At 34.8% G+C, this 25,090-nt stretch overlaps 3 protein-coding genes and 1 non-coding gene across 5 annotated transcripts; 3 read left to right on the top strand and 1 right to left on the bottom strand.

The window, feature by feature from the left end:
• The first annotated feature begins 590 nt into the window (after positions 1 to 590).
• Positions 591 to 2,504, top strand: LOC141719861 (uncharacterized). Of its 2 annotated transcripts, none has more exons than XM_074522232.1 (7): positions 591 to 985; positions 1,089 to 1,143; positions 1,261 to 1,381; positions 1,457 to 1,534; positions 1,643 to 1,958; positions 2,048 to 2,104; positions 2,202 to 2,504. In XM_074522232.1, exons 2-5 carry the CDS (start codon positions 1,090 to 1,092, stop codon positions 1,834 to 1,836), a joined length of 447 nt encoding a protein of 148 aa, XP_074378333.1. In that variant the 5' UTR covers positions 591 to 985; position 1,089; the 3' UTR covers positions 1,837 to 1,958; positions 2,048 to 2,104; positions 2,202 to 2,504. The 2 variants fall into 2 exon arrangements, with proteins under 2 accessions (XP_074378333.1, XP_074378328.1); XM_074522227.1 differs by having other exon boundaries at positions 2,045 to 2,104.
• Positions 1,938 to 5,503, top strand: LOC141673679 (uncharacterized). The gene is made up of 8 exons (XM_074480439.1): positions 1,938 to 1,941; positions 2,045 to 2,104; positions 2,202 to 3,170; positions 3,509 to 3,757; positions 3,846 to 4,098; positions 4,223 to 4,355; positions 4,436 to 5,240; positions 5,382 to 5,503. Exons 1-8 carry the CDS (start codon positions 1,938 to 1,940, stop codon positions 5,501 to 5,503), a joined length of 2,595 nt encoding a protein of 864 aa, XP_074336540.1.
• Positions 5,504 to 5,506: 3 nt separating this feature from the next.
• On the top strand, positions 5,507 to 7,021 carry LOC141673617 (uncharacterized). The gene has a single exon (XM_074480386.1). The coding sequence runs from the start codon at positions 5,507 to 5,509 to the stop codon at positions 7,019 to 7,021; it is 1,515 nt and encodes a 504-aa protein (XP_074336487.1).
• Positions 7,022 to 24,584: 17,563 nt separating this feature from the next.
• On the bottom strand, positions 24,585 to 24,691 carry LOC141680869 (small nucleolar RNA R71). The gene has a single exon (XR_012558437.1). It is a non-coding gene; the product is annotated as a small nucleolar RNA R71 (small nucleolar RNA).
• Positions 24,692 to 25,090: the final 399 nt, after the last annotated feature.

Genomic DNA, 25,090 nt, shown 5'->3' with positions numbered 1-25,090 from the left:
TGATACAGTGGTTATATAAATGTGAATATCATGCTAAAATTGGACTCTGGTACTTACACAACACACTACTACGTTTGTTTTATTAAAAGTATGCTAGTCAGTGATATCCAGTTATCTCAGCTTTTTGTTATATAATGTTGTCGAATGATTTACGGATTTCAGATTTCATGTTGATTACAGTTCTGTTCCTATCACTGTCTACATTACTGTTTTATCTTGTTATTCATATAATTGTACCGCTGAGCGATTATGCTCACCATTGTAACCTGTTATATATATATCTTCTATATTATAGTGTCTGTTGCCTGTAGCCTGTTATATATATATCTTCTATATTATAGTGTCTGTTGCCTGTTTTCTACAGTAACACCCATTTTGGAAGAATGCCCTTGGAGTTGCTTATAATTACAAGTTTTACCAGCTGCATGTGTCAAGTACATCAACCATCCAATTTGTCTTCTGCACAGGACATGTTGCAGTATGTTTACCTGCTCCAGTTGAAGTATATGAGTACAAAGTACTACCACCAATCGTAATAGTCCATGTACACAGCATGCTTGCTGCCTTGAATGTACCCCAGTTCACATGCTTGCTGCCTTGAATGTGCCCCAGTTCGTGCAATATCAGATGGATAAAGGATTTACCTAGCAGTTCCAGCAGTTAACATTATCTGAACTCGGTTATCCGTAATTCCAAAAGCTGCTTTTTCATTCCTTGGGCAGTGCATAAATAGATTGTATAATCTTCAGATATACTCGAGCAAGCATTTATCTGTCAATTCTAAAGTTTTAACTTAATGTATAGACAATGTCTATAGTAAATAAATTAGTAGTAGTAGAAAAAGTAGATTTGTAGAGATCTTTTAAAAAATACAAACATTCAAATTTTGAATTTTTGGATAACCCAGTCTGTGTTTTCCACAACCATTTCTTCACCCCCCTTCTTCCAGCTTCCAAAAGTTTGTCCCAGTCTTCATTTGTTCATGGTAAGAGTTATGTGTATTTTCCAGATTTCTGTCCATTGTATTTTAAAATAAGCTTTTCATAAAAGCTTCTCAACTATGTATGTCAATTTGTTTTTTATTCTAGGATGATGGTTTTGGTAAACCATGGCACTTATTTTCATCCGAGGATATGCTTAAAGGTTTTGCAAATTTTATCATGGTTTACATTAAGAACTTTGTGGTTCCTTTATTTTTGTATTTGTTCAATTCTTTGTACATTGTTAAAACTGTTTTATATGTCTTCATTGTGTTGGTAGGCAACAAACCCAAAAAAAAAAAGAAAACCAAGACGTCTTCTTAATGCTAACAAGGAGAACATGAGCAACAATGTTAATGGGTCACCTTCCACTTCACCTCTTTCTGCACAATCTATTTTATGTACGAACCTCTCCATAAAAAAGTTTATTTTTTGCTATGGTTTATGTTGAAATTGACTAATTTTATTTGATGCAGTAAATACCCCTGGAAGTTATGCCAATAATAGTATATCGACTGCTATTCATAATGGATCTACTAGATCAATATTTTCATGTAAGTAGTATATGTTATCCACCTTTTTCGTAATACCCCATAATTTTTATTTTGGTCTTAACTGAAACCTGATTTTTCCATCACTTTTGCACATCATATGAAACAAAGCCCCATTGTCTGATATAACAAATCAGAGAAGTTCAACTTTGCCCAGAAAACAGCGTAGGAAATTGCAATCCCCTGTTGCTGTTGATGACTCACAGAGCAGTTTTTTTGAAGACATGCTTAACCAAACAGTATTGCCTAATGTTGATAATGTTGATGCGTTTGATGACCAGCTAGTTACCTATGCATGTTGTTAGTGATTTAAATATTTCAGCTATACTAATTTCTTTTATATATTAACGTTAATGGTGCACTCTTTTTTTAGAGACTTCAATTATAAAAGATGATCGGATACATGATGGGTCCGATAACTCTAATGGTATACCCGCAAGTCACTTCCATTTAATGAAACACTTTTTTTGTATTTAACATCGTCAACCAATTTACTTTTCATTTATTGTGTAGTAGATGAGTTTTGTGTTGAAAAGCCATGGGGTGAAGATTATGACATTGATAGTGATAAAGGTATGTATTTTTTACACTTCCTCTTAAATAATGTGGATTAATGTCTATGATATTATACCATTTTTTGAACTTATTTTATTTTTAATCCTTCCTTCAGCTGACACAAACACTGAGATTCCACATTTTGGTACACGAAGACGTTTGCGAAGTGTTTTTCCTGATGAATATTGCACACTTGGTTCTCCCACTGCCATTTGTGGCAAATGCAATGCACGAATGTGGAAAGAGGAAAGAGTAAACAAATATGTTAGCCAGGGAACTCCTATTTTTTCCATTTGCTGCAAGAGAGGAGAAGTAAAACTACCACCTACACCTGCAACTCCACCGTATCTGCAGATTATCTACAATGATCCATTAAAATCTATTACATTTCTAAGGAATATAGGAATCTACAATGCTATATTTTCTTTCACTTCAGCTGGTGGTAACGTAGATCATTCTATCTATAATGGTCGGGGACCATATATTTATAGGCTAAACGGACAGAATCACCATGTTTTCGGATCATTAATTCCTGATGATGGTGAAACTCCAAAATTCTGCCAACTTTACATTTATGACACTGCTAATGAAGTGAACAATAGATTGCGTTGGGTTAATGCGAGTGATAAGACCCAATTTCATGCTCAAGTTGTTGAAGGGTTGCTGCAAATGCTTGACCAGACTAATGAGTTATGCAAAGAATTTCGTATGGCTCGCGATCGATTTGAAAACAATGACTTGGTTGATTTGAAAGTTGAGCTTAAAGTTTGTAGATCCCAGAGTGGTCGCAAAAACCACATATCTGCCTCTAATGATGTTGCTGGTGTCATGGTAGGAAGCAGTGATAATACAACATGTGACCGTGACATTATTATTGAGCCTAAGATGGGCAGGTTGCGACGTGTTTCTTATGTGCATCCTAAATTTATGGCACTACAATATCCTATTCTTTTTCCCAATGATGAGGATGGTTACCATGACAAAATTCCATTTACAAGTGCAGATCCTAACAACTTAAAAGATCACGACATGATTTCAATGAAAAAGTACTATACTTACAGATTTCAAGTTAGAGATAATGAAGGTATTGTTCATTTCCAAATTGTAAACAATTTTTTATGTCACCCTTTCATATAATCTTACATTTATCCTATGACAAATCTAATGTACCTGGAGGGCTCAAGACTAATATATACCACTTTGATATTATATGTATGACTCCTAGATTGGGTGGTCGTTTATACCAGCAATACATAGTGAATGCATTTTCTGCAATTGAGCAGACAAGGTTGTGGTGGTTTCGAATAAACCAAACAATTCTGAGGAATGAATTGTATAGCCAAATTTGCGACTCTGTCCGGTCAGGAGATTTAAGCACATCAAATGTAGGTAAATGTGTGATTTTGCCTTCTGGATTTGTAGGTTTTAAACGTTACATGCAGCAGAACTTTCAAGATGCCCTCGCGGTTTGTCGTCATGTTGGTCATCCCAACATATTTCTGACTATGACGACAAACCCTTTATGGGATGAAATCCAAAGAATGATGGAATTCCTTCCAGGTTGTCACTATAGCAACTCCCCTGACATTATCTCTAGAGTATTCTGTCTCAAGTTGGATCAGTTGACGCATGATATCAAGAAGAAATCGTATTTTGGTAAATGTATTGGAAGTGAGTTTTAGTAGCCCCTCTATTTTCTTGAATTACATGTTGTTCCTGTTATCCAATTATTAATGCGGACTGATTGTTTATGTAACAGTTATGTACGTCGTTGAATTCCAAAAGCGTGGCCTCCCTCACGTACATATGTTGATTTGGCTTGATGCTGCCTCTAAGGTTTACCTGAAGAAAAATGTTGACAAGTTTGTTTCAGCTGAGATCCCCGATCCCATTAAAGATCCTGTTGGTTATGAATCTGTCAAAATGTTTATGATGCATGGCCCTTGTGGATTGCAGAACCTCAAATCCCCATGCATGAAAGGCTTCAAATGTACTCGCTTCTTCCCCAAAAAGTAACCTATTTTCTATCCTATTTACTTTACCACCTGTGTGGACATAATAATATGAAATCAATTTTTTGCTAACAATATTTGTATTATTCATTTCACAGTACTAACCACACTCTGATCTTACCAGATATTGTCCACGTACCACTTTTGATGAAAGTGGTTTCCCAATTTACAAGCGGCGTAGGCAAAACATCACCATCAAAAAAGGGAAAGCTGAATTAGACAACCAGTGGGTTGTGCCTTATAACCGTGATCTGTTGGTGAAATATCAATGTCACATGAACATTGAGATTTGTTGTCATGCTCGCAGTATTAAGTATTTGTTTAATACTGTTTGAAGGGGCATGACATTGCTACTGTTAAAATCACAGGTAAGAAGCGTAAGAGCTCTCATAAAAAAGTGGACGAGCCTATAGACGAAATCAATGCCTATTTTGATGGACATTATGTATGTGGTGCGGAAGCTGCTTACCGTATTTTTGGGTTCCCTATACATCACCGAACTCTGTCAGTTGAGCGATTACCATTCCATCTTCCAGACCAGAAGAACTGTACATTCCGTGCAGATGGATCATTACAGGAAGTAGCTGAGAAAGAGAAACAACGCCTTAGCAAGCTTGAGGCCTTCTTTGTATTAAACAAAACTGATAGTAATGCGAGGAAATTTACCTATGATGAAATACCTCAACATTATGTATGGAATGACACAGCAAGAAGTTGGAAAAAAAGGCAACGGGGTCTTCAAATTGGTCGACTGTCTTACTGTGATCACAGTAGTGGTGAGGTTTGGTATTTGCGGATTTTGATAACTAAAGTTAGAGGTCCTACTTCTTTCGAGGAATTAAGAACTATTAATGGTGTATGTTTCAGTTCCTTTAAGGATGCATGTAAGGAGTACGGACTTCTGGACCATGACAAGGAATGGCATGAGGTCATTAAACAGTGCTCTACTGGTGGTTTGCCACCACGGATACGTCAGTTATTTGTCCATATAATCGTTAACTGCAAGGTTACAGACCTCGGACATTTGTGGAAATGTCACTGGGGAAAAATGATTGATGATATTTTACTTAAGCGCCGCAACAAAACACATGATCCCAAGTTGGAGCTTACTGAAATGCAACTTCAGTTTTATGCTCTAGCAGGTATATGACCAGTACAAACTAAACTAAAATATTCAAATACAAATTAGTAATGTCAGAATAATTTTTTTGCCTTTTAAATATTTGTTAAGGTACAGTATCATAGAATTTCATGTTAACTTTTCCCTCTCATTTGTTAATCAGAGATTGATGATTTGCTTCGCTCTATTGGTAAGTCCTTGAAGCATTTTGGCCAGCTGCCTCAACCTCCATCCTCCTATTTGAACCATGGATTGAATAACCTTATAATTGAGGAAACATCTTAGAATATGGCAGAAATGGAAGAACAGTGCAAGGCATTGTTGTCAAACTGTAACGAAGAACAGCTCGATGTGTATACTCAGATTTTGGATTCTATTCAGAGCGGTATTGGCGGTCTTTATTTTGTCTACGACAGTGGTGGTTGTGGGAAGACCTATTTATGGAGGACACTAATATGGAAGTTGAGATCTCGAGGGGATATAGTCCTCCCTGTTGCCTCTTCTGGCATTGCAGCTACTTTACTACCAGGTGGTCGTACTGCCCATTCGAGGTTCAAAATACCAATAGTGTTTGATGAGTTATCTCTTTGTGGCATTAGTCACAATTCTGACATTGCTGCCCTTATAAGAGCAACTAAACTTATAATATGGGATGAGGCTCCCATGCAGCACAGATATGCCTTCGAATGCCTTGACCGTACGTTGCGTGATTTAATGAAGTCAGTTGACGCTACATGTTCCGGTTTACCTTTTGGTGGAATAACTGTACTTCTCGGTGGTAACTTCAGGCAGATACTACCAGTTATCACATATGGAGAAAGGGGTGATATTGTTGTTGCATCTATTTCACATTCTAGATTATGGTCTACATGTCATATCTTCCTTCTTAAGCGGAATATGAGGCTAAATAAGGGTAATAGTATTACTGAAATTCAGAAATTGTCCAATTTTGCTCAATGGGTTCTGGACATTGGTGATGGTAAAGTTAGTCCCCCACTTGAAGAAAATCCACATTGTGGTGAGGATGACATTTTAATCCCACTGCAGTTTTGTGACATTAAATCTGAGAACTCCGTAGATAACATGATACATGCAACTTATCCGGACTTTATTAATAAATGCAAAGATCCCAAGTATCTCAGTGAATGGGCAATCTTAACACCTACCAACCAGACAATTGGTCACTTGAACTCCCTGATTGTTGAGAAGCTCCCTGGTGAATCTTTTTCTTACTTAAGCATTGACACTGCTGAAGAGTTTGGAGGTACGACTGATGATTTGAACAATGCCTTCCCCATTGAATATCTTAATTCCATCAATATTTTCGGTCTGCCACCCCATGATTTAAAACTCAAGGTTGGTGTAGTTGTAATGTTAATGCGAAATATCAACCAAACTCTAGGTCTCTGCAACGGCACTAGAATGATTGTCACCAAATGCTTGAAATTTTGTGTTGAATGTGAAGTAATCTGTGGAGCTTTTGTTGGTACACGAAATTTTATCCCACGCATGGAATTAGCCCCAAGTGAAACTAGGATGCCTTTTAAACTGGTTCGTAAGCAAATGCCTTTGCAAATATGTTACGTCATGACGATCAACAAAGCACAGGGTCAATCTTTGGAGACTGTAGGCTTATACTTGCCGAAGTCCTGCTTCACCCATGGGCAGTTCTATGTCGCCATTAGCAGAGTTACATCACCGGGTGGTTTAAAGATTTTTGTTGACGATGAAGCAGGACAGCCTACCAATATTACTCAGAATGTTATCTACAAAGAAATATTCTATTCCCTACCAAAACCTTAGAGTGCCTTGCATTCCATTTAGTTCTACATTAGACAGTATGCCTTGCAATCTATGGTGGTACCATATTTACGCGTAGGCAGGGGCGGACCTGCATATGGGCTAGGGTGGGTTGTAGCCCTGGTGAACTTTTTATTTCTTAAAATATTACTACTGAACTGGTTAGCAAAATTTGATTCAGCCCTAGTTAATAGAATTCCCCCACCCAACTAAAAAGAAAGTTACCTGGTCAGATATTTTAGTATTTTTGGAAACTTGAAAACTGAAACAATGCATCTTATTAATTAAAATAATAACTGTTTCACGCAGAAAACACCACTAAATGTGGTAATTGTTAAGTTCATCTTCCACCTAACTAATTTTATTTGCAAAATTTTATACTCTACATAAAAAAGTATCTTTAGTTTTGAGGATTACAAATTTAAAATAATTTTTTTATTAATTTTCTTTTTCTGATAGTAATAACATAGTAGTTAATTTTATTTAAGTTGTTTTTGGTTTTACAATATATATAATGTTATACTAAAAATAATTAAAATATTTTATTATTTTCCTTCACTTGATAAAATATTTCTCTTTCATTTTAGATTTAAAATGGTTTTTGATAGTGTGATTATTCTTTTCAATACCAATCAATAAGAAACAGGTTTATTTGGTTTAAATTAAATAAATGAAAGCTGCATAGGTGGGTTCGTTAGTTAAATAAATAAAACTGAAACATTACAAAGTTTACATTAAATATACGTGTTTAAGATTAAAAACCCAACTATTTGATCATAAAAATATGAAATGAGTGAAAGTAATTATATCTCAGGGTATGAGAATAAAATAACCTTTATTTATTTAAAATCTTCATTTCTTAGTTTAAATTTTTAGCCCGGGTGAATTAAGAAACTTGGGTCCGCCCCTGCGCATAGGTTTATTTGCAGACCACAATCTTCAACTTATGTAATGACTTTTATGAAGATATTCGTACTTTTGTGGATCCACATTTCCTTAGTTGCACGTATGCTTCTTTATGCAGAATTAATAAAGCTAAGAGCCTTAACATATATTACCTCTATTTTTCTAACTGAAAAACTATAATTATTGAGTATTTGAATATAATTATTTGTTTTTGGATTCATAGTTAAACATATATTTTAATATTTTTACAAAAATACTCAAAATGTGTTAGGGATACCAAAATGTTGTTCAAAATCATTACCAGTTTGTCATGGTAATGTGTTAGTACTGTTTGACAACGGCAACAATGTGTTAGTACTGTTTATTCCGTCACAATTATTTCTTCCTTTTTTGTTAATTTAGTTAATTCATTTCCTGAAACATTTTAAAATAAATTCAAAATTATCATTAGGATGCCTACCTTTATATTCGAAGACGTTATAGTTTTTAATAAATGAATACGTACATATATTTTTTTACATATAAAATAATAAATAGAATAACATTTCCAAGTTATCATTACAGGCCTTTCCTCATTTTTCGAGTTATCTATACTTTTAAAAGATATTTTTCATCCCAAAAATATCAACATATAGAATAAAAAATAAAAGAATAGTTATTCTATTGACCTTTGCATCCTGTCCTTTTTATAAGAAATTAATATCAATTAAATCATTCAGCTTCATTATACTTAATCTTGATGAAATTAAAACTATTTGTCACCTAAATAAAAAATGGCTAAATTTCAATAAATTTGCCTTTTTTAAATATGTTCATTATGATATAGAAGATATTTAATAATCTGAATATGTTCGTATTAAATTTGTAATGTAATTTACCATAAACAAAAACACAATGGGAATTGTGCTACTAATTTCTGAACACATAAGTAACTCTAATCTTAATAAAGGCATGCAAATTAAAATTTATTAATTCCTTATAAATTAGTCCAATAATGATTTCTGCAATTACCAAAAATATTACGTTCGTCTTAGATTTGATATCGCCATGCCTTATTAGTGTGTTACCAAGCTTAATTTTCTTTTAAGCCTTAATATTCTCCTTTGTTAATATAAGTTTACAAATTATAAAATATGACTTTCACTTACTTAATATATTTTCATTAACATTTCCTAAAACTTTATAGAGTAATAATACCGAATCATTTTAAGTAAAATTTTATCAATGAACGAAATATCACGTCATATATTAAGGTAAATTTGTATAAACTATTAAAAATAAACCAAGGCCTCATAAAATATGAAGAACTAAATTAGCGAACAAACTTTCATAAAAGTCTCTGTGAACAAATACTATATGATAAAAGTATCATTGTAGAAAGGGAACTTCTATTTGTGTCACAAAAATTTAAAATATTACTCTTACCATTTTTTTAAAGGACACAAATCATCCCCAATCATTACACGTCGTCTCTCCATTATATTTTTTTAATTTTGTTGAAAATTAAAGAAATGAATATAGAACTCACCATCAATCTTCTCTTATCTTAATGTACTGGCTTTATTATCATAAACTATCCTTTCTTTCAAAAAAAATTAATTATTAATAATAACTACCAGTTTGACAAACAAATAATTTTTCCATATTGAATTACTTAACGACCAAAATAATAACATATATACCTTCAGATGTACATGTAATATACTTCTAGGTAAAGAACCAAATAACGGGAAAAAGTTCGCGTAACAGTTCATTCATCGTTGTCAAATTTAGGAATACGCTAACGTAACAACAAGAGTATAAAGCCAAAAGAATTAAGTCCCCATTTGTTGAATTATTGTAAAATGTATGAAACCTATAAAGTGCGACATATATAATGTATGTATCAGATTCAGTGTCATCGTAAAAATTTATACATTTCTCTTAAATCAATTTTCCTTATAATTTTCCTTCATTAACATAAAGTTAATTTTATAAATCCATTGAATAGACTAAATATATAAGGGAATCACCATAAAATAAACTTATTACATTTCAAATTTTGTAACTATACCAAATATATCTTAATTTATTAACGATAGTTAGTATATCAAAAATTCGATATTCAACGTCACACAAATATAAAAAAACAACAGAGAACTTAATCTTTTATTGTAACTTTAACAATTTCACAATTTTCTTTCTCACATTATTACGGACATTCAATTTCCTTATTATTATTATTAAAAGGGGTAATTGCTGTAACATTATAGTAATTCTTGAAATCTTAAATTTCTAACCAATAAGTTTAGTTGAATAACTTTCCCGCCTAAAACATTAACGCAGCAAGAAGGACTGTCCAACTGGAGTCCATATCATATTGCTACATCTTACATCAGTTTTATAAAAAGTCCTTGCCACAATATATAACCCATAGCTTATACTCTGGCAAAACAACTACGCCTTTTTCAAGATAAAGAGACATATCCACCAGCAATGTCTAATATGCTCCAGTTTTTGCAGGTGTCACCGTAGTTCGACTAAGTAACCCAAAAATATTAACCGGTGAACAATAAAAGGACTAGCTGTTTACACCTTATGCAAGTGAACTAAAGTTGTACTTTTTATTCTTAGCTTCCTTCCACTGTAAACTTTATGTACTAACCCTACTTCTTAAATCTTTATACAAGATTCATCTTATTAATTCACTTCAAACAACCAAAGATTCATTACTACATTTACTCCTACTGCACTACAAGTAACACACTTTCTAACCCCATAAGATCTGCAAATTTATTTCTCTTCTTGCTTACATTTATGAAGGCAAATTGTAACCTTATTAATTATTTCTTCCATGTGTAGATCTATTTATTATGGATTTACAAAAGTACGCCGCCTTAGAGGATATTGACACAACATATTCGGAGTGGACTTGTAGAGTAAGAGTGCAGGCAGTTTGGAAAGGTATTAACAGAGAAACTCAGCAATTCTGGGGAGTCAATATCATATTTCTTGATGATTCAGTATGTATTCCTGAAAAAACTCCAATATTTAGCTTATTTTACACATCCATATATGTCGTCACACCATAACCCTTAGTAATATTTACTCATGAATTAACAGAACAATAGAATTCACGCTTTTATAAACGCAAAGTACCTTGACAATGTAACAACAAATCTAGAGGAAGGTGAAATTTATGAGTTGTCATCTTTCAAAGTTAAGGAATACGCTGGCAATGAAACATACCGTGTAGTTAGAACGTCTAAGCATATTTATTTCAACGAAAACACCAAATGCGTCAAGGCAAGTGGAGATGGTCTACCAGTGGAAAAATATGCATTTGATTTCTGCGCGTATCCTGAAATTGCACAAGGAGCCAAGAACAATCGTTTCTTAATTGGTAACAGTTGTTCTAAAACCAAATATTATTACATTGCATTCATATTATGTCTTCATATATTACAATTTCTACATACAGGCAAGTCTTAATTACTAACTTCAAATGTTTACATGATATGTTGAACCACTAATTTGTTTAGATGTGGCGGGTATTGTGAAAAACACAAGGCCTGTAGTCAGCACGGTAAATAACAATGTTGAAACTAGGAGATTCATGTTTGAATTAACGGATGGCAGGTAATATAAATTTTGGCACTACACCTGCAAACTGTTAACAACTACTAAGAAAATAAAATTTTTATTTAACATTTCATCATTTCAAAGCAGATATACAATCCCAGTTACTCTGTTCAACGATTTTGGAGATTCCTGTGAAATGGAACTTGAAAAAAAGAGCGACGAAACAGTTGTAATGATAATAGCTTCTGCTAAGATAAGCTTATATGATGGTATTTGCAGGCCTTAAGTTCTTTTTGCTATTACTGATATTACATCGACTTTTTGTAATAGTGCACCATCAATTGATCTTTTCTCTAAAAAATAGGTACCATTAATTTGACAAACTACCCGGCTACAAGAGTATATATCAATCCAGAACATTTCTGCGTCGCAGAGTTGAGAAATACGTAAGATGCTTCTGCTAATGATTTCTGCATGACAAAAAATGTTTTGTCATTCAACTATTACATTGTCAAAATAAATGAAACAGTTTCAAAGGAAGACCAATGCTAGATATATACAGTGATGAGGAAGAGAAGTTGTTTGATGAGCCTAAAATAATAACAATTGGACAACTGACCAAGCTAGGAACTGAGTGGATTAAGGTTATTGAAACTGAATACACCTTTTACTCAGAAAGATTGTACAACTGAACCTACTAATTTTTTTTTCAAATTATGCAGAAAGAAGTTACAATTGAGATCACAGTGAAGAGGGTTGATGAAAAAGCCTCAAGGTACTTTGCACGTTGCGGAAGATGCGATGTTCAAATACACAATGTAGATGGTGATTACAAATGTGGCAAATGCAACCGTGTCATCCCACATCCAGACAATCCGTACCGATTTTGCATAAACCTTTGCAAATTTATGAAACAGTATATGATGAGCAATTTTATCAATTTGAAACTTATTTGGTTTGGCATAATACGTTTATTTATTTATAAATTTTACTAACAACTGCTTTGGCAAATTACGTTTTCCGCGTCCTTACAATATGCTCTGATGGTTAGTCATCTGTTGGTATAGTTTTTCCGGACTTAGAGATTAGGAAGCTGCTTGAAATTTCGGTTTTTGACATTCAAGGCGAATACTTGGAAGTAAGTATTCTTAATTATAAGTTTACAATTTCAGTAGGACTAATTAAGATTTCAGCCTAATAAAATCTATATTTTCCTACATGTTACAATATAGGAACCAGCTGCGGAACCCTTCCCTGAGGTATTAAAACAGCTTCAGCACAAACACTACACAATTAAAATCTTACTGAATGAGGAGAACATCAAGAACATGTCCGTTATGTATGAAGCTGTGGAAGTTATTAGTGCAACATAAATTACAGCTAATCACTCACCTGGGAAAGAAAAGGAAAATGAAGAAAAGGACATGTCAATTTTAGACGTAATGTTCTATTTCAATTTAGTCCCACTACATGGCAAATTTTTTAAATCCTGTAGTATTCTAAACCTTTAAAAAGAAAACATTTTACTTTCAGGAAATTGGCTCCCCTACTACTGCTGGGAAAACTCCCCAAACGGCAAAATCTACAACCAAGAAAACAAGAGCAAGAAAGACTCCAGAGACCTTGCCATTTGACCAACAAGAAAAAGCACCTCCAAAACTTTTCAAAAATATCAAAATTGAGAAGGTGATAGAGGTTGAAACATTAAATATATGGCCCATAATTTTATTCTACTTTCTTACTTGAAATTTTTGATTGCAGCCCTGATGTTATATTACAAGGTGCAAGCAGCTGTAGGAGGATTCAGCACTATTGCGTACTTTTTGATGCTTCCAAATTAAATGCAATACTTTGTTACTCAGTACATTTTGTGCCCTTTTGGGAAACTTATGATAATTTGTAATGTAATGAGTACTATTCGCTATATAGTAAAATCTGGTTTGCAGTTAAGTATTATAACTAAGAATATTGAGCTGATTTACCAAGGACAAGAACAATAATAAAATCAAGGTGTGGTTAGGTCAGCTAATATAACTGATATATTTATTCCAATATGGCATATCACCTCATAACTTCTAACACTCATCTGTCAACTTCTCCCATCCATTAAAGTACTAACTTCCTAAAACACAACCAGCTTCCACAAATACTAACAAAATGTCAACCAATACTAAGAGATTCGATGATTTGGCTTCTATAAACGAAAGTAGAAGAGACTGGAAGATCAAAGTTAAAGTTGTTCATTTGTGGAGAGGCAGTACAAAACAAGGACAACCTTTCAGCAACTTCAATCTGCTACTCATTGACAAACAGGTGAAGAACATATTTTCTAACAAAGCAAAAAATTTGAACACTTACGCTGTTTTCATTTCTAAGAAAAGAACTTAATAATCTTACAGGAAACGAAGATCCAAGCATTTGTACCAGCCAAATGCAACGACCAGTTGCACGATAAGCTTGCTTTGGGAACTACATGCAGTATAACACATTTTGATGTGGAAAAATACAAAGACGACGAAAAGTTCAGAACCGTCTTCAATGAATACAAACTAATTTTCGGAGAAGACACTAAGGTTAAGCTTTTGGATGAGAAAGATTCGAAATTACCAGATGACACATTTGATTTCAACGACCATGTTGATTTACGGGGATTAGCTAATGTGAATACATACTTGACAGGTAATTCATTTCTTCATTATATAATTTCTTCTTTAACAGTCCTTGGATTGTTTGAAATGAACATCTATCTCCTTTTTTTGGCTACTAGATGTTATTGGAATCATTTGTAATCGATCATCAATAAAGCTGTCACAGGTTGTTAACCGATTAGGGCAACAACAAACATAGTTGAAGTTTCAAATCACTGATGGGAGGTTACAAAGCTATCCTAAAACTAGCAGTTACCATATTTTTCCTATGAACTATTCAAATCGCATAAAATAACCAATTATTTTTTCATGAATGGTCGCATATCAATGTAACTTTCCGGGACAACATGGCCAAGAAATTGTTTGAAGAACTTCAGAAACCTTTGGATGAACCAGTAATAGTTATATTTGCCTCTGCAAAGATTGGTCTTTGGAAAGGTTTGAAGTTCAAATGTTATATGCAACTGTTACATTATGAATGCATCATTATATGTTAGCTTTTAAGATGCACTTTAAACTGCTTTGGTGAATACTAACCACAACCAATTCAACTGGTTGAAGACGAAGTTGATTTGTCCCATGTAGCTGCAACACATTTCTACTTGAACCATAAACACCATAGCATGAAAAAAATTAGAAAAAGGTAATTATTTCATAACAGTTGCTAAAGTAAATGAAAGGAAATTGTGCCTAAAAACCATACAATTTACAAGCAGATTGCAGGATCCAATTTTTCACAGCAAATAACAACGAGGATAAAGCAGAAACAAATCAAGCAGCTCGACATCGCCCAAATCAAACAGCTACAACCACAGTCAATGGAGGTTCTATGTTGATGTCAATATGTTAATTTGAAATGAATAACCAATTTCCATTAACGTAGCTTTGTTTTATTATGCAGCTTGAAGTAATTTCACATGTTGTCATTAGTATGTTGACGACAAACCCGCCTGGTTCTTCAGACTGTACACCAATTGCAAGAACGAGGTTGTACACGAAATAGGAAACTACATCTGCAAACTCTGTAAACGGATTATTCCACATCCGAAAAAAAGGTAGACGATTTCAGTCAACTTCAAAGACAGCTTCGACCCATGACGCTACATCAATAACATTATTATATGTCACAGGTTTAGAGTATCAATTGTTGTAGCTGATAGAACTGGCGGTATGGAATTAATTCTGAAGGACAGACAAGTCAGAGCTATAATCGAGAAAAGAGCACAGGAAATTTACGACCAGGTATTCCAACTATAAAAAACTACAGCACATTCGTAAATATTGCAATAGGTCTGCTCAATAATCACAACATTACTTATCTTCATTGTAGCAAAGAACTAAATCAACTTTCCCCCTAGAATTGAAAAACCTTCAATCAAAAGAAATAACAGTACAGATTACTATCAACAAAGATAACATGTTGAGCAAAGGGTCAAGTTACACACCTAATAGCATCTGCTTGGGGTTCAGACATATTCAAAATGCTAAGAAAACAAGCAAAGAAGAGCTCAAAGCCAAAGACAACACAGAGGTATGCTTCACCTCTTCTGAATATACAAAGTTAGTAAATAAAAATATAACATTTTCTTAAATCCATCTTTCTTTTGGTATTTGTTACAGACTTCAACATCAACTTATCACCTTGATGGCATGTCCCAACTTAATGTAGATTCAGAATCAATTTGATATTTTGATTTGAAGGACGAGGCATGAAAGAAATTATCCAACTGCATGCTTTGGTGTAATGGGCCACAAATGTATACATGATGTTTTCCACATTTCTATATTACGGAAAGGCCCAGACTGTAAAACTTTAAATTCAAGGATTTAATTGTGACTAAACAATTTATTGATTATGTTAATTTTTGTATTAATTAAAAATCTTTGAACGCCCAGCACCGCGGGCACCCCTACTAGTATATATATATATCACAGATGCCTAGAAGACCAATCAGACCTTGGCAGAACCATGTCTCCACCCCTTCTGGATCCGGCTACTCAGAGGTAGTTAGTATCAGACCACGTGCGGTCTGATGAGTTGCTGAATAAGTCAGTTTGTGTCAGACTTTTGAATAAATGGTTTGTAATAATATGTCGCCTGGATCATAATTGAAACTGGATCGGATCTTGGTCCAGGGTTGAGTTAGTATATATTAATAATAATCTTGTTGTTTATATTTCTAGTAATTGTGTTTAGTGACGTCAACTCCTGAGCCCGGGGTTGAGGCCGTCACATTTGACTTTGATTTATAATGAGTTTTTGGATGATTTGGTGAAATTAAAGTTAGACCCATATTTATATAAGTTAGATCCATGTTTGTATAAGTAAGATCCATGTGTATTAGTTAGTTTTGGTGGTTTAAAAGATGTTTGTTGATTGATCTATGTTAGTACTTGTAATGAGTTATGATTTTGAAGGGTTTTGACTTGAATTGGTAGTTTAGGTAAGATCTTGTGTTTTTGATGTTGGTTGATGTTTTGGGTGAGGATTTGGTGGTTGTTTGGATTGGTAATTTTGGAAAATCGCGTAAACATAGCCGTTGTAACGCCCATTTTCATATAAACTGTTTGTGCATGAATTTCAGACCAGGGAACTCACTGACTGAACTGTAACTTTTCCATGTATAGCTAGATCGTGTCATAAGCTTCGTTTTGGTATATGGTTCGCTTAGATCCGATGTACGATTTAGAAGAAACGACCGTTTTAAGTAATGGCGTTTCGCGAATGAACCCTTACCTCTCGCATAACTTTGAGACCTTGTTTAAGGCCCTTAAAAGACTAATTAGATTACAAAACAATTTTTTAAGGTGGATTAGGCAGTTGGTAAAGTATTCGCGAAAGAGTCGCCTTAAAATGTTTAACGATTAATTTTATAAAAATGGTGGAGCCGAGGGTACTCGAGCGACTTGTGTAAATCGTTAAGCGCAAAAGCGAACATTAGGGTCTAAATGGATAAAGTCTAGTTTCTTAAGCGACCGTGGTTTAATTCTGGATTATGTTGTTCATAGTTTACTAGACCCACTCTAAGCTTAAGTCTAACCCGGAACACTCAGGCAAGTTTTCTACCCGTATAACTATTGTTGTGATGTTATATATATATATGCATTATCTTGAGATAAGTGCATGATTATTATTAGCAAACCTTGCGATATATTGAAGCATGTTGATATGATGAATATATGCATGCTTGTTTTGAGATCTTGATATTTCATTGTCAATTCACTTGCTTATAAACTACATAATACATATACTAGAGATAAGTAGTAGTTGCGTATACCCTTAGTATAGGGGACCCAAAGTTGAACATTTTTCTAAACCGGGAGATGATGTTCCCGAGTATATTATATATATAGTTTCAAAACTATTAATCGAATAAGGTTTATTCGATATTTTTTAAATTATAAGTAAATATTATTTTACGAATATTCATTTAAGATTCTTATTACGATCCAAGACTATTTTATTTATTTAAATAGAGTTTCTACTTATGAAACTTATTTTATTTAATAAATGAATATTAGTTTGAATAATCATTCGAGGACTTATGACTCCACTTATTTTATTAAATAATATTTTTTATTTTCTTAAAGAATAATGTTTCGATATTCGCCAAGTATTCGAAAAATGATTGATACCATCAAATCATTCTTACTTTAAATATTTCCAGAGATTATTTTCAAATTTTATCAAAACTATTTTTGAAAGTTAGAGCGGATCCCAAAACTCATTTTCAAATTTTAGATCTTCCTTTCGAAGGGGATTTAATACTCGCTCAAAAATCTGAGGGATCTGGCTCCGTGATGTATTTTTATATTCGCAACAAGGTTGTTGTTTTATTACTTACCCAACACTCGGGAAGTAAAATTCTTGGAATAAGTTAATCCATTAACAGGTATCACCTGGGATAATTGGTGAGTTTTTATTTCCAACTAGATGCGACTTCTTGGTGGAGTTGTATCAACAAGTTCTTACTTGGGGAAAGGGGAGACGAGCTTTACATTTCAGAGTCATGGATTTCATCTGAACTAGGAGTAGCGTAAGTGATCGAGTGGCGTCGGCCCAGCCTTATTTATTGGCCCAAATGGCCTGGAAGTTCCGCTAAGACGGTTCATTCCTTAGGAGTCCAGCATTCGGTCGACAAGTAAATCCGGCTATTCCCCTCTACATGTAAAAAATTGTGGGGTTATACTACAGCGACTGATCATCGTCAGTGGTCTTTCTAGCACGGTAAATTCTCATAATGAGTTCATCATCCGGTTTGGATATTTCTGCAACATTACCCAGAGCACTTCGATAGAAAGGCTACGGCTGGGCGACTGTTGAGTGTTGGCAAGGTCGAGTTTTCAAAATGATGTTTCCATCAATTGAAGTATCTCATAACTTCACATTTTGTTAATGATCAAAGATTTGAGTTTCCTTGACCAAATAAAAGCCCTTAAGAGTATTTATGAAAATGAGTTATATACGAGTCTTACCTTGTAACTTCATCAATATATGATGAACTATTGAAACTGATTGTACCTTGAACGGTAGTAGTTCAAGCAGTATTTGGAAAAGATATAAGTATATTGGAGTATCTTGTAACTTCATCCTTTCAACTTATATCTAGTAATGATTATCTTATACATGACAAAGATTTTCAGAAAAACGTTGAGACAAGGTTAGATATATGAGATCACCTTGCAATGATATTTTTATATAGTTATAAACTAGAACTCTATGTATATTATGCATGGCAGAGGATTTCAAATATTTTGAAAAAGTGTATATATATACTGAATATTTTTGTGACTTCATCGCGTTAAGATATCAAACTTAGTTCATTTCTTCTTGACCAAGACTTTCATGAGTACTATGAGAATGCTCATAGATTGTTAATTATTATACATGTTATTTTGGTGGGCTTTTTGCTCACCCTTGCCTTATTCTTTCATCATGCAACAACAGCTAGACAAGATGAACTGGACCAAGCTCCCAAGTCACGAGCGGATAGGAAATGTTCCGCAGTTTCTTATAGGCGTTGATGCCGCTGTAGCTGAGGTAAGAACTACTAATAGGCCAGGCTTTCAACTTTTGATGTACCAGACTTATGTATATTTATGAATTGTAATAATGGAAAAGAATATGTAAATCTATTCAGAAACCCTTTTGAGGTGTAATGACTTATAATTGTGAAATAAAATGACTTGTGTTATTTTTGATGTTCATCTCTGAGACTATAACTTGTGGTGTGTGTGTATATTGTGGGGTCACAATACGCAGTAGTTGGTTGTGTGTTAAGATTAATGTTATTAAGGGAAATGGAACTCATGAAAACTCAGATCCCCGACCCCGGATTTGGGGGTGTTACAATAATGGCTTATCGAGATCTCTTATTACTCTATAGCTGTTTTGACTTATCAAAGTCTCTGAGTTCTCTAAAAGAGAATTAGGCTTGTCGAGATCTCCAATCTTCATGTCTTTATTTTGGCTTATCGATATCTCTGAGTTCTCTAGTGAAGAAATGACTTTTTGATATCTCAGAGATCTCTAGTGATAATTTGACTTATCGATATCTCAGAGATCTCTAGTGATATTTTGACTTATCGATATCTCAGAGATCTCTAGTGATATTTTTACTTGTCGATATCTCCAATCTGTATGTCTTCATTTTGGCTTGTCGATATCTCTGAGACTTCTCTATAAGCTTTTCTAGACTTCTCGATAAGTCATTCTGGAGTTCTCGAATGACTTCTCTATAAGACTTAATCAGTGACTTGTAGATTTCTTGACATAAAATGTTTTTCCCAAAATAGATTTATCAACTCCAAGCTTCTTCACATTGTCTCTAAGGCATGATCTTAATAATCTTCTTCTAGAGTTTATTCTTAGGCTTGAGACTGTTTACATAAATATACTCTAGTCTAATCTATTTATCCTTTTACATACTTAAGTGATGCAATACAAAATGCAAACTTAGATTATCATACAACGTACTTAGGGTTGTCAAATTGACTTAGTCTTGTTATAGTACATGCATGTCTTGCACAACAATATCCTCTAATTTGTGAGAAGATTGCTTATCACAAATTCATGCCTGGTAACAAGACTAACCCCAAGCTATAATGAACAATTAAAACTTTACATACAACTTGACAGAAATAAATCATTTAACATTGAGTGGTTATAGAAGTTTTAACAAGTGCATTCATTACATAAAGTCCTCATACTTGGGCTCCTTTCTAATGAGATCCTTAAGAGTTACTAACACTTCCATTTCTTCTATAATTTCAGTTCCTCTTAAAGCTTCTACAAGCTTGAGCCACTCATCTAATGAATAACCATTTAAGTAACTAGCTCTAAATCTGGAGTATCTTCCAACCTTTATGTTCAGAAAATGTCCATCTTTGGAAAGTCTGCTCATCCCTTTTACTTTAAGCTCATTTGATATTTTCTCAATTCTTGCAAGTTCTTCTGCATACTTCCTATATTTTTCTTCCTTTTTAGCCTTTGCCCTTGCATTTTTCTCATCCCTTTCTTTCACCCATACACAACATACAGCTTTCCAAAACCTTGTGATTGTATTTTTATCCTTCATTAAACTAATTACTCTTTTGAATTCTTTGGTTGAAAGTGTGTCCCTTAGGTTACTGACAAGTAAAGTGAAAAAACCATCATCATAATATATTCTGATTTCTGTATATGATACAACCCAGGCTCTGACTATTTCTTCAGCTAGCTGTTGAAAATATTCTTCATCTGTGTGGCACCAATTTAGTGGCAGAAAGTCAGATTGATCATAGCAATTCCAGAGAGATCTTTCAGTAACTTGCAGTTGCTTTGTTTTTCTCTCAACAGATTTAAAGTGAATCTTGGTTGGTGGTTTAAATGAAGGTGGGTTTGAGATTTTCTTTAGGCTAGTTTGGCTGGTAGTGATTGGGAATTTGAGAAGAGAGTTTGCAGTTGGCTTATAAAAGAATTTTTGCTTTGAGGTGAAGGATGGTTGAGTGTTTGATCTAAAAGGATGGTTGTGGTCCTAAACCATCTTCCTTCTTCTTCTTTCTCCTTTCATCTTCCTTCCTCTTATGATCTTCTTTGCGCTCATCCTTCTTCTTATCTTTGCTGCCAGTTGCTCTTGAAGATTGACTTGGATTTGATCCAGAAGGTTTTGGCTTATCATGCTTCTGCTCATCATCATCTTTGTCATCTTTTAAATTGAATTGTGAGGTTGGCAACATGGTATCAATATTTACAAGGTACCTTTCAAGGATTCTGATCATTTCTTAATCTTCAATTTTCTTGTTCTTTTTGCGTTTCAGATCAGATTTAAGAGTCATAATCAGCCTCATGTTTCCTCTAACACGGTTCTTGGGAACATTAAAGATCTTGCATTTCTTGGTCTGAGAACATATGTAGGCCACCCCGTTACTTGGATATAGATAAGCTTCATGAAATGCATCTATTTGAGCCTTTTTGAGTTCATGAAGCAATTGGGTGTCCTCTATGATGACCACATGTACCTTATAAATCACTACATCCAGCTCAGATGCTCTTAAGGTTCTGATATTTGGAAGAGACACCTGGAGACATCTTTCCACACCAGTATCATTGATATTCATAACAATCCTTTTCTCCAAATAATTATCAATTTTCACAACAACTGCTCTAATGGAGTTGATGTTCTTGGCCAATGCTCTTTTGTAGGTGATGTAGTTGTTTTGAAGAGACTTCCTCAGGACTACAAGAAGTTCACTGAATTCTTGATCTTCATTTGGTCCTTCTGCAGCCTTGTTGAGTCTTTCTTTTCCCACATCTTGGAATTGTTGAGCTTGTGAAGAACTTTGGCCATGCTGAGTTGATGTAATAGGCTCCTTTGATTTACCAGCATCCTTGGATTGTTGAATCCTAGGTGTTGTCTCCCCCTAGTCTTGGGAACATGCATGCGTAGGGGAGTTGGTATTTATGGCCTTACAATTGTAGGCAATGAGGGCAATGGTTTGTTCAGCTTCCCCATGATGGCTCCCAAAGCCACATAATTCTGCATTTGGAGATGCTTGTGAGAGTCCACCATGGTTTTTATGTCTGTTTGTTGACTCTACACCAAGGATATGAGAGCATGTACTTGTGCTCTTAGTGAGTTATTTGAGGTTTGGCAAGAAGACAATTGCTGTTGAAGTTCTTGAATTTGCATGGTTGATGAGGATTGAGATGTGGAGGAAGTAGAGACCCAAAAGTATCCTGCACAACCTTTTTAATTTCTTCCATAAGCAAGGCTGAAGGAGTGTATCTGCTAGAGTGCATCTGATCCAGCTTCAGTCTTGAGTCATTGGAGTGAGTGATATGTTTCTGAACTTGGTCATGTGTTGAGTGGCATTTATGACACTTATTTATGCTCTAATAAGCTTTGAATTGATGCATTTGTACTCAAGTTGTTAAGTGTTTTAATGTGTTTTCTAGTGTTTTTGCATTTCAGGCATTATTCAGGTAATCAGGTGAATTAGCATTGTTCTGGTGCTAATTTGGTGTCCAGGTGATGTTGGAATAAAAGCTCGTGGAAAGCCGACTCGAAGCAGCGAGATTTAAGAAGAAATTGAGTTTTTCCCAGAAGGACGGCGCGCCCGCGCTGTGATAGCGTGCGGCCGCGCCGGGGTTCCTAAAATACAGCGCACCCGCACTGTGATAGCGCGCGGCCGCGCCGATGCCGAATTCAAGAATCCTGTTTCTAATACAATTCTAAAAGGGAAGGCTTCCAGATTGTTGAGGGATGCTATATATATTCATATTAGGTCGTTTTAATAAAGAGACAGACCGGAGCGCAAGGAGAAGATGACAAGAGACCTTTAGCACAATTCAACAAAGGCGAAGACTATCTAGTTTATTCTTGTGAATCTTTATTTTGAGTTGTAATTTGGATGCTTGTTCTTGTGTTGCTGAACCTATACTCTTGTTTATACTTGGCATAATTATTCGTATAAAGACTACGTTTTATATGTCATGTTTTCATCGGAACCCACGTTGATGATGAGTCCGATTATGGGCTAATTGTTATTGTGGGGTTCTAGCGGATTTATTTATGGATTTCTTTAGTTAAATTTTTTTGATACCTTAATATGTGGTGATTGAAAGATATCTTAGTATTGGTTGTGCGTATTCGTCTTATGAGCGTCGCGAACTTATAAGATAGTGTGTTAATTCTTAATGAAGCGAAAGTGAATTTAAGGATTTAGAACTTGCCATGCTAGCATAGGTTCATGTATTTGTCATGCATGATTCGTAGGTAATTTTAACCATCTTACTTGACCTATGTAATCAAGATAGATAACTTGTGCTTAAACCGTTATGTTGTCAAATTCTATAGACATATAGGGTCTCAATATAATTGGTGCCTATTCAGCTTCTATCTCTTTTGTGGATGTCTGGTAGAATGGTACTCGTGCAATAAAAGTTGGCATTTATCAATTTCGTGTTATCTGATTAGTATCATCACCATTGCATGCTAAGGTTAAGAATAATAAGACTATTGAATGAAGTATTTAAATAAGTTAGAATCCCATGTTTGTCATATATATTAATTCAGTCAATCTTATTCTCATAGTTATAATTATTAGTTAACTTTTAGTTATAAACAATCTCAATTTATTATCGTCTTAGCATTGGATAATAACCATACATTGTTGCTTAGGTGCATAAATTAAACAGTTAACCAATACAGTCTATGTGGGAACGAACTAGAAAAGATTCTTTACTACTTGCGAACTCGTATACTTGTGTGTATTATTAGCGCGTGTTTAGCGACTAACAAGTTTTTGGCGCCGCTGCTGGGGACTGCAATGTTAATTTATAGTTTATGTGCTTTCCATCAGTGGTCGTTAAAGGTTCATTGACTCGGACATTGTTACCTAATTATTTCCTTGTCTTATTTCAGGTACTCTAGCGGGGGTGTATGCATACGCGTTCGCGTACTCGCAAGAGAACACTGGATAAAGCCGAGGAAGAACTTGTGGTAGTTCGTAGGGAAATTTTTGAGGATAAAGAGAAGTTAGAGGAAGAAGAGAAAGTTGAAGAGCCAATTTTAGTAGCTATGGGTGATCAAGCAGAAAATCCGAAGGCTTTGATGGACTATTCTAAACCTAAGATTAAGGACATTCAGTCTAGCATCATCAGACCAGCCATCAGGGCTAACACTTTTGAGATCAAGTCAAGCACGATCCAGAAGATACAAAACTCAGTTCAATTTGGGGATTCTCCAACTGAAGACCGCAACAAGCACATCAGGAATTTCATCAAGATCTGCGACACTTTCAAGTTCAATGATGTGACTGAAGATGCTATCAAGCTGCAACTCTTCCCATTCTCTATGAGGGACAAAGCTAAGTGATGGTTGCATTCTCTACCAGCAGGGTCTATCACCACTTGGGAAGATCTTTCTCAAAAGTTTCTCACTAAATTCTTCCCCATGGCGAAGACTGCTGCAATCAGGAATGCCCTTACCCAGTTTGCACAGCAAACTGGAGAATCTCTGTGTGAGGCTTGGGATCGATATAAGGAGATGCTAAGGAAGTGCCCACACCATGGCATGCCTGATTGGATGATTATTAATTATTTCTATAATGGATTGGGTCCTACTTCTAGACCCATGCTTGATGCAGCATCAGGAGGAGCCTTGTGGGCTAAGAGCTACGATGAAGCTTATGAACTTACTGAACTGATGGCTGCTAATGAGTACCAGAATCCTTCCCAGAGATTGACTCAGGGAAAAGTAGCAGGAATTCTGGAGTTGGATGCAGCAACTACTATCGCTGCCCAACTTAAGGCTTTGACGATGAAGGTGGACACCTTGGCGAATTATGGAGTTAATCAAATCACTAGTGTCTGTGAGCTTTGTTCTGGTGCCCATGAGACTGATCAGTGCACAATTTCTAGTGAATCATCTCAGTTCGTGAGCAACTTCCAGCGATCGCAGCAACCTGTGCCAGC

This window comes from Apium graveolens, chromosome 1 (genome assembly GCF_009905375.1).
Source record: "Apium graveolens cultivar Ventura chromosome 1, ASM990537v1, whole genome shotgun sequence".
NCBI lineage: Eukaryota > Viridiplantae > Streptophyta > Magnoliopsida > Apiales > Apiaceae > Apium > Apium graveolens.
The sequence above is the reverse complement of the archived record's forward strand: the minus strand, read 5'-3'. Positions and strand labels throughout refer to the sequence as shown.